Source organism: Osmerus eperlanus, chromosome 15 (assembly GCF_963692335.1).
Source record: "Osmerus eperlanus chromosome 15, fOsmEpe2.1, whole genome shotgun sequence".
NCBI lineage: Eukaryota > Metazoa > Chordata > Actinopteri > Osmeriformes > Osmeridae > Osmerus > Osmerus eperlanus.
The window spans coordinates 6,557,925-6,568,387 of NC_085032.1; the positions used below are offsets into that span (position 1 = coordinate 6,557,925).

Sequence of the window (10,463 nt, forward strand, 5' to 3'; positions counted from 1 at the left end):
GTGATAGTTTAGTGATGGAGTTTAGTACGGCACATGCATGTTAGGGTTTCGTTGGATAACACACTAAAATATAGGTTCAATGTGCAATATCGATTGATGTTATCTGTGTATTACAGAAGTCAACTGGCGTTTGTTACACATATATCATACAGGCATACGTTAATTGTCACATGGACAAATATCTTGACTCCTGACATTTTCATATACATTTATAATGAATTTAATTCATTATTGTTTACATTTGAATTTGATTCGGGTCAGATTTAGAACCAACTTATTTTATGAATACACACATTTGTACAGCACAATTTTAAGTAAATGTATTTACATTTGACAGTGAATATAATAGAATTTAACTTATAGATAAATCACACAGTGAGTAAGGTTACATCCATGTATTTCACCACAATTTCACAAAACAATCTTGTTACCTTAGTTACCAACCTGTTGCATTCCAGGGTTTTATCCACTAAATGGAATTTAAATAAGGTGTTACCGCCGTTGCTATGTAGCAAAACTCTTACCCATGTATCAACATTGCTATATTAATTTAAAACCTGCTAAGCTTTTATAACATGTAAAACAGTAGTCCTTAACTGCTTAACTAACAGCCTATTCCCTCCACTGCTCACCCACCCTCCTCCCCCTCCACCCTCCTCCCTCTCCCTCCCTCCACCCTCCTCTCCCTCCCTCCTCCCTCCCTCCTCCCTCCTCCCCCTCCCTTCTCCCTTCTCTCCCTCCCTCCTCCCTCCTCCCTCCTCCCCAATCCTCCCCCCTCCTACCCACTATCCCCTCTACTCCCCCCTCCCTTTACCCCCATCCAAAACACCCACCCACCCTCCCTCCCCCAATCCCCTCCCTCCACCCCCCTCCTCCCCCTCTCTCCTTGCTCCCCTGCTTGGGTAACAACGCTAAAGGCTGTGGAGGAGGAAGCTGTCGGTGACTATGTCACCGAAGCCACCCCCTTTGGTCAGGAGCCCACCGCTGTCCCGGAGACGGTGTACAGCGTCAACCCAGGAACGGACGCGTACGACTTTAAGGAGTATGATCTAAAGGAGTATGACGGGGGCGCTTTTGACAGGAAGCAGTATGATTATGGGATGTATGATGAGTTTGGCACGGCGCTACCCAACCCCACGGTCGCCTACGACAACGAGGTGGGGCAGGGGGTTCCCGCGGAAACGGACGTCTCACAAACCGCTGTAAGTATGGCCACGCCCCCCTGCCACGGCCCCTGCCACGCCCAGGGCCCCACAGGAGGGCTTCTAAGGGGGTGTACATGTACCGCTGCGCGTGTGTGTGTGTGTGTTCGGCAGTCCAGCTCTCATTAGGAATACGCCTCTCTCGTTTGCGATGCGCTGGGGTCTGGTTTGTGGCTTGGCATGGGGATCTCGTCATTGTCATGTTGTGTGTGTGGCCTGCTTGTGAAACAGCCCACTGGAGTGAGAATGTGGTCTCGTCTGTCTTGCACTCCATCACCAGGTGGTGAGGAGACAGGGGAGGCTGGTCTGATTGATAGGGAGCTGACATTTACACACACACTTACATTATATATACACACACACACACACAGGTTTCCCCCCCACACCCACACCACACCCGACCTACACCCACATCTAACCCACACCCTGCATCCACCCTACCCTACCCCACCCAGCCGCCACCCCACAACCGACCTCCACCCACACCCTACCTCCACCCTCTCCCACACCGTACCTCCAACCACACCCTACCCCCACCCTGCCTCCACCCCACTCCTGTCTGTACCAGCACAGCCACACCTGCTCATCTCTGCAGATCCTGCTAGCAGCTTGTCACACGCACATACACACAAACACACACAGCCACACACACACACACACACACACACACACACACACACACAGCCACACACGCAGCAGCCTGTCAGGCAGATCTCTCCCAGAGCCCCGGGGCACAGGCATTAGCCCATACCACAGAGCCAGCTGTCTCCACAGCACACACACACACACACGCATACACAGATATGCACTCACACACAGTCACACACACACACACACACACGCATAGGCACACTCACACACACAGTCACACACACACACACTCACACATAGGCGCCCTCCCCTCCATCGCTTTGAGCGAGATATTATTCATCCTTCAAGCTCATTCACTCTCGGCAGCTCAAACGCTAACTCGGCCTTCACGAGTTCATCAGAGTCATGACTCCAGAGAAGGGCTCTGCTGGGCGCATTCCAAGAAGCAGAAGCGCAGTCTCAAATTTTCTTACCAAACCACAGTACCCCGTAGAGATCAACTCTCCCCCCCCACCTTCACATCTCTTCCCATTTTAGTGTATTCTATGTTAGCTGGGTCCATTTTAACATCCCCCTCAGACAGGAAATGATACGGTGGCTCACCGACTGGTTGGAAACCGTCTGAGCAAAGTTGTCATTATGGACGCGAATCGTCTGCTTTTCTGCTCTCTTCCTGTGAGGTCTGGAAGCGACTGAGATCTACTGTTCGTTGTTCCTCCGTTTTCCTAGATTTGAAACATCCACGGCAGTCTGCCTGTCTTTTCCGTCCCTTCCTCCCCTGTGATCTCTCTCTCAGCCCCACACCATTCTATCTCTCCCTCCATCACTCTTTCCTGTCCTGGGTATTACAAGTACTGACAATCAGCAGTAGGAGTCGCCTGTAAGTGGTCAACAAAACCGGGCCGACATCATCTCACAGCCCAGTAACAATCCCTCGGCTCAGCTTCTCCCGCCCACCACCTCGACAAAAGGAAGCCATTTCGTGTTTGATGAGTGTACTGGTGTTGCTGCGGTTTAGTACTCAGGTTCTCATATAATGAGTTCCACACAACCTCTGAGTGTTCCCATCCCCGTCCCTGTGTACCGTACAAGACCACTGCCTGCTGGTTTGAAGCTCACGGTCTTGATCAAAAAGCGGGGGGGGGGCCTTCGCTTCAGTCCCCCCCGTCTCCCCCCTCCTGGAGCCTGACTCCTCTCAGGCTGCTGCATGTCTAGTCCTCTCGTGCCACAGCTTTCAGAGGAGGAAGTCCACATTTGTGTGGGCGGCATGTTTTTGTTTCACCCTGTCACCTAACACACACAGCTCCACGGGAATGCAATGACTCCACTGCTTCATGTCAAGCCTGTTTCCCGTCCCAGTCCTGCCTCTGACTAACAAGTCCAGACCCTTCCTCTCTCTCCCTCCATCCCTTCATCCGGTCGTCCCGCTGTCTGCAAATATCCCCCGGAAAAGCTTGCCGTAGTCTTTCCTAGCACGACACGGTTAGCGTACGATCAATGATTAGTACTGGTGCATTTGTGTTAAGATTAACCAATCTTAAACGTAGCGACACTGATCACGTCCATGTCATGTTTCTAACACATGAGAAAACACCGTAGCGTGCATGCAGTGTTGTCGCGGGGTTTCGCAGCAAGGCTGTTCCTGTCCCTCCTCCTCGCTCGTTATGGCCTCTCATTCACCTCAGGACCTCGTGTCTCTGGGCGAGGTCGCTGACGGGTGTTTTGAACTTGTGTCCGCAGATCGCCGGAGTCGGCGCGGCGTTCGGTGAGAAGGGCGAGAAGGGGGAGCCCGCCGTCATCGAACCTGTAAGCCGCCCTGAAACCCCAAACGTAGAAGTGTTAGGAGGAAATAATCCGCCAGCATGGAATCAAAACGCCACAAATGTCCGTCGTCATCGTAGAAAGAGATAGGAGGCGATCAGACTGGGTTTTTGTGAAATGTTGAAAAGGATGAAGGACTGGAAGTATAGCAGGGTTTTTTTTCCAGGTGGTAATGCCTTTGTTCTCCGTCCTTGTCAGGGTATGCTGATTGAAGGACCACCGGGACCTGCAGGTCCAGCTGTGAGTAGAACCCAATCTCCAGGAACCTTCTACTCCAATGATCTCCCCTTCACTACACCTCCAACGCATGTCTCTTCAGTTCAGGGCGCAGGTTTCATTATATGTGCAAGACACCGTGTCCCACCCACCTTTTGAAAATGGTTAATCTGTCGTCTGCATCCTGGGTTATTAAACAAGCCGTCCCACCCACATATGTAAACAAACCCTACTCCCCTGCTTCAGATTCTAGAAATAGTTACTGTACTCAAGAGTCTGCGACTCGTGGGGTTTGTCTATGTTGTGTCTGATGTTGGGAGAGTTGCCCCGGGTGTGTTTCTGTATGTCCGTGGTGGTGTTTCGGATGTTGACCCAGGTGTGTTTCTGTAGGGTCTTCCTGGTCCCTCTGGTCTGCTGGGACCCCCGGGCACCGCTGGAGATCCAGGCGACAGGGTGAGTAGCTCCTCTAGACCCTCTCAGCTGACTGGGCTGTGTGTGTGTGTTTGCATGCAATCAACTGTGTGGTGGAGAGAGAGAGAGATAGGTAGAGAGGCAGTGAGAGATGTAAAGAGAGAAAGAAAAACAGAGAGAGAGAGAGAGAGAGAGAAAGAGAGAGAGAGAGAGAGAGAGAGAGAGATAGAGAGAGAGAGAGAGAGAGAGAGAGAGATAGAGAGAGAAAAGAGAGATATAAAGCGAGAGGGAGGGAGAAAGAGGGAGAGATAAAGAGAGAAAGAGAGTGAAAGCGGTAGCGAAAGTAATATAAAGAGGTAGACGAGAGAAGGAAAGAGATATAAAGAGAGAGAGAGGTTGTGAAGGAACTCGGTGTGGTGGAGTGGAAGGCCTCAAAGCTAGCTCTGTTAACACAACACAGAACCCGTGAATGGACTCTAATGAGTGGTCAGACAGTAATGTTTCAGACGGAGGGCTGGCCACACCAGAGATCTACAGTAGAATCTACCTTCTGTCCTCAGTACTGATAAAGGGGCTCTCAGGTCCCGCCTTATTAAGCTCAGTTTCTTTCAAAGCCGAAGAGGAGGTAAATGATCCCAGGGAAGGTTTTGATGGTCCAGAGCACTCGGTTACTGTAGCATTTCAGGACATGGAGCAGAGCAGGGGAGTGTCTCACCGATTGGTTGGTTGGTTGGTTGATTGGTTGATTGATAGAGAGACACAACTTTATAGGATCCATAACAAGGCTTGGTGTGTAAGTAAGTGACTATTTAGTTCCAAATCATTTTTGTTGTAATCAAACTGATTGAGCTTGAATCAACACATGTATACAAAAGTTTAGAGCCAGAGGCAGAATTATATTTGTGAAATCCAGGGTATTTCTTGTAATACTTACAAATGGTCATTAGCTCATGAAATCACATGCACACACAAACACACAGACACACGGACACACACACATTCAGAGAAGTGGATGTTGGTTTTGGACTTAGGACAGTCCTGTGGCTCACAAACTGGGTTCGTCTGTGGAAGCAGGGCAGAGGAATGCATGCTAATGATGCCAGCAGTCGCTGAATCAATACACCTCTTACAACATGCTGCTTTGTGGAAAGTGTGTGTGTGTGTGTGTGTCCTTGCAAGGCACGGGATACGGTCACTACCAAAACATCTTAGGCAGCTGTAATACACAGCATCAGCACACGCGTGTAGGCTAATGCACCTCATACGTGTTCCATAAGCACCAAACGTGACAGCATGCCACAAAAAAGATCAAAGGTTCCCATTCTCACAGAGTTCTACGTGTCCCTTAAGCAACGCGCCTCTCCGCGTTCCGTCTGCGACATGTGCACCTGACATCGGGCCTTCCTTTGGAACCATAAAAGCCTAAGACTAAGTTCTTGCTGTCACGAGTGCCATAAAGCGTTCTGTTCTGGCCCAGCTGCACATGGCCTTAGAAACAAAATTGAAAACATCCTGCGTTTCAACGTCCTGATGAGCGAGAGACAGAGGCGGAGGCTGGGGGGAGAGAGGCCGGCCACCTGGGCTCAGGGCTGGAGCGTGCTGTGGTAACCACGTCTGGGTGGGAAGGTCTGGGCACACGGTGTCTGCGTCTGGTGAAGAGAAGATAAGTCGAGTGACCATGTCTCTAGTTGATTGTTCTGAGGCATGGAGAGAGAGAGAGAGAGAGAGAGAGAGAGAGAGAGAGAGAGAGAGATTGAGAGAGAGAGAGAGAGAGAGAGAGGGAGAGGGGGGGAGGGAGGGAGAGAGAGGGAGGGAGACAGAGGGAGAGAGCGAAAGAGAGAGGGAGGAAGGAAGGAATGTGAGAAAGTGATGGAAAATGAAAGGGACAGATGAGGTAGAGAGGAGAAGTGGGCATCACTTTCTCTTCGTGATAACTGCTGTCTTGGGTCTGAGGAATGTTCTTTGACTCCTTCTCTCTCTCTCACACACACACACACACACACACACACAGACACAGACACATAGACACACATGCACACCAACCCATGTCAAGTTCCAACATGGATATGTCATTCCTGATCTCTATACGTTTCTCTATATGATTTATCACCTGCGCTCTCCTCTCTTCTCCCTTTTTTCTTACATTTCCCAGGGTCCCGCTGGGCGCGCTGGGCTCCCTGGGGCTGATGGTTTGCCAGGTCCCCCTGGTACCATGCTGATGCTGCCTGTGAGTGCCCCGAATATATGCCTGCTTGAAACATTCTAGAACATTTTGGTTTGATTTTGGTCTGACAATACTAACACACTGTTGGCATCAGGTTTTGTGATAACATTTCCTGTGTCTATAAGTCCATCTCAGTGTCTCAATCAACAGTAGATTAACATTCCGTATATATTCGTATATATTCAGTATATTCCCATATGTTCTTGTACAGGCTGTTGGAAGAAGTCCCCCCGATTAGTAGCTACAGATAGCTACAGTTTCAGACGCAGCTTAAGATGTCTGTCTTATCTGTGTGTGCGTGTGTGTGTAACAGTTCCGGTTCGGAGGCGACGGAGAGAAGGGTCCGGTGGTATCAGCCCAGGAGGCCCAGGCCCAGGCCATCCTCTCCCAGGCCAGGGTGAGTCTGCCCCAGGGGCCGCTACAGTAGTGCCCTCACAGAAGTATCATCATGGAAGGAGGGGAGGGGTGGATGGTGGGGCGTAGAGAAGGGATCGGAGGGGTGGAGGGATTGAGGTGTGGAGGAGAGATAAAGGGCTGAATGGATGGAGGGATGGAGCGATGGAGGGATGGAGGGGTGGAGGGATGGGGAGATGGAGGTATAGTGAAAGGAGGGAGGGGTGGAGGGATGGAGGGACGGTGGGGTGGGGGTTCCTTTAATGGCCTCGAGGAGTGGGCGGAGGGTTGGAGGGTTAATCACCCTCGGGAGTCTTCCTCTGCCGCATCGGAGGGCTAAAAGGAGAGCGCCGAGCTAGCGTGTCTGGACAGAGCTGCTTGGACCGACGCAGGAGACAGTTAAAAATACCACAAGAGATCACGACCTGGTCTGGAACTACCCAACAGGTGTCAGAGGAGCAGGGGGGGAGGTTAGCCTTGAGTGTAGGAGTCTGAAGTGGTACCTCATCGTGTTCTAATTTGGGTAAACCCAGGATGAAACCACAGAACAGGGAGATGAATCCGACTGCGGGGGCGACAGGGAGTGTTTGGAGTGTGTTTAGAGGGAGGGCCTTGGCATTTGGAGCGTACCATGTCGTGGTTTCTGACGGGGGTTGTCTTTGCAGCTTGCCATGAGGGGTCCACCAGGTCCGATGGGTCTCACGGGAAGGTCTGGCCCAGTGGTGAGTTCCTCCTCACCTCTCTGAACAAGTCATATGGCTCGCTCCACCTGGATAACAGGAAGTTGGACAAGACTCAACACGAACTTCCACTTCACCTCAGGGATATCTTTTAAGGTTATAGCATCATTAAAAAACAACAACAGCGACAACAACACCTTTTAATAACGTTTTAGATCTGAGAGTCTGGCTGTAAAGATAGTTTGTTTTGGCCTCTGTAGTATTTGGAGGCAGAATGGCCAGGTTATCTGTGTCTTCTATCTATATACACCCAACTGCCAAGAACATTTCACAGTCATTCACTCTCAGCAGTTCCCCCTCCCCTCCCTCTAAACTAGGGGCTTGTTGATACGTGAGCTGGCATTTATCCACAGGGAAAAGTACTTTAGGCAAAAGAACAAGAATTACCCAGCTAAAGTCAAGCCTTTATGGGATAAGGGACGAGGATTGTAGTCAAAAATGACCATTGATGGAGCCTTAGTTGGAACAAAATGATGAACAAGATAAGAGATATGGGGCTCCGTCAATACCTCTTATTGTCTACAAAGATGTTTCCCATTGAAGCTGATGGAGGTTTGAAACCAGACCTTTGAAACCGTCGAGCCATTTCGTGTTTTTTCGAATGTCTTTCTGTAATTTCTAAATCACTAGCTCTGAGTTGAGAGCTCAGCAGACCGTCTGAGGGTTTGAAATCTCAACGAAGAACCTCAATTTATTCTTGCAATTTCAGACTTAAGTATATACCAAAATGCCAATAATAAACAAGGCACATGTTTAATTTTAGGCTGAAGTTGGTATGCTTTCAGCTTGATGCATTCATACCTCTCTCAACGGACAGAAAAATGGCACTTGATGGCAGTAATCCAGTTGTTGTAGTTGTGGAAGTTAGGAGCATAACTGTTAATCATCATTATAAAAAAAAATCTAACCCTAACCCTTCCCTAGAAATTATACATATAAAAGTACGTTATCAAAATTGTAGATAATTACATTCCTATGACTTACACTACACTGTGTGTCTTCCGAAGGCACCTGCGTAACACAAATTACATGTCACAATTAGTCAAACACTGCCATCTGGTGTTTGTGTGTAATAACAAAAAACAACTCCCATTGTTCTGTGAGCCCATCCAACCAGGCAGAAGAAATAACACAACTCTTTTTGTCAGGGTGGTCCCGGTTCATCCGGGCTCAAGGGAGAAGGGGGTGACCCCGGACCTCAGGTGAGAAACCCAAACACCCCTTACCCTTTCGTCAACTTCTCATGGACATTTTTCTCTTTTGACGTTCACTTAGACAACAAGCTTGAATTGTATTCCGTGAAGTGACTGTGGTATGTCCATGTTAGGGCCCCAGAGGGATCCAAGGCCCCCTTGGACAGCCAGGGAAGTCAGGAAAGAGGGTGAGTAAACTCAATGAACTCCCCAAACCAAGTGTGTGTGTGTGTGTTTCAGTGTGTGTGTGTGTGTTTCAGTGTGTGTGCTAGTCTGTGTGTCTACTTTGGGTTTTTTCAGTATTAGAGTGGAAAAGCTTATTCCAATTCAACAAACAACCACTTGATATGTGCTTAGATCCCTGCTGCGTTTTCAATCCATGGATCTATTGCAAATGTGACTAATCTTCCTGACAATTCCAAGAATCTGGAATAAATAACGTAATTGGTTGCAGTTGCTCCTTCTGTAGCAAATTCTGTGACCTGAATAGCTGGACATTAATCTGCCATCATCCAATCATTAAGGAAACATTTTGGATGCCAAACTAATGTAAAACCCGGAACTTATCTACAGTATGGCTCTCTCTCTCTCTCTCTTCTCCACTCTAACTCTTTGCCTTTCTCCTCCTCTCCCTCTCTCTCTCCTTCTCTCTTTGTCTCTTCCTCTCTCTCTCCCCCTCTCTCTGTCCATCTCTCTCTCCCTCTCCCTCTCTCTCTCCCTCTCCCAGGGTCGGGCCGGCGCCGACGGAGGCAGAGGGATGCCCGGAGAGTCCGGCTCCAAGGTAACCCTTCCTCATTGTGCAATCGTAACGGGAACGAACGTCTGTGTTGACTTGATCCCATTACCTTGGCTCACGCTCGCTCCCAGCGATGGCTGCCTGCCATCGATTCCTCCTCCTCCGCCGCGTCACCGGCATATCATGTTGGTGACACTGCCGCTGTGTTTGTCCGCAGGGGGACCGAGGTTTCGATGGCCTTCCTGGATTGCCCGGGGACAAGGGACACAGGGTAAGGTCGGACATGCCACCTCAGGGTTAGACACACGCCGACATGCATACTGACGTCCGTAGTTCCAGTCAAATGTCACCCAGTCCATCTGGGGCTTGCGTCGAAGATGTGAATCCAACACAGCCTGTAAACAAGACAAGTCTTCTGTGAATCGCTGTGAAATTACAGCGGATTTAGGAAGATAATTATGAAGGCCTGTGTGTTTAAGGATCTTCCCAAACAATGGTGTACTGTGTGTCAGAAAACTAAGTCCAGTAGGTTGTTTAGGGGATTAAAGACAAAACCTAGTTGGCTCCTGGGATAAGACCAAACTTGGCACGGAGCAGAATACCAACATTATTAGTTCTGGGACTGTGGGGATTTGGGGAACGATCAGACAGGATTTGTGTTTGGATTTTATGACAGCATCTAATTTGGACTGATAGGCCAACAGACAGACAGGCTGACAGACAGACAGACAGACTGAGTGTAATGAGTCAGGGCTATTTCCAGTCTGTTGGTCCTGGGCCTGGTTGGAGCAGGCTGCAGCTGCACCCAGCAGCACACCGGGCCTGCCTGCTGTCCAGTTCATGAGAGTTTCTGTCTGTGGAGCCTGCGGCCAGCAAGGCTCATACTGGCACAATAACACTCATCTCTCCCTCTGTCCTTCTCTCCCCACACGCTCT

At 49.6% G+C, this 10,463-nt stretch overlaps 1 protein-coding gene across 1 annotated transcript in view; it reads left to right on the forward strand.

Moving 5' to 3' along the window:
• col11a1a (collagen, type XI, alpha 1a) overlaps nt 1-10,463 on the forward strand; it is a 70,260-nt gene that overhangs the window by 22,304 nt on the left and 37,493 nt on the right. Inside the window, exons 9-19 of the mRNA XM_062480341.1 lie at nt 918-1,202; nt 3,534-3,599; nt 3,813-3,854; nt 4,221-4,283; nt 6,394-6,468; nt 6,779-6,862; nt 7,524-7,580; nt 8,747-8,800; nt 8,926-8,979; nt 9,519-9,572; nt 9,745-9,798. Of these exons, the coding sequence (XP_062336325.1) occupies nt 918-1,202; nt 3,534-3,599; nt 3,813-3,854; nt 4,221-4,283; nt 6,394-6,468; nt 6,779-6,862; nt 7,524-7,580; nt 8,747-8,800; nt 8,926-8,979; nt 9,519-9,572; nt 9,745-9,798 (888 nt within the window). The remainder of the gene's footprint in view (nt 1-917; nt 1,203-3,533; nt 3,600-3,812; nt 3,855-4,220; nt 4,284-6,393; nt 6,469-6,778; nt 6,863-7,523; nt 7,581-8,746; nt 8,801-8,925; nt 8,980-9,518; nt 9,573-9,744; nt 9,799-10,463) is intronic.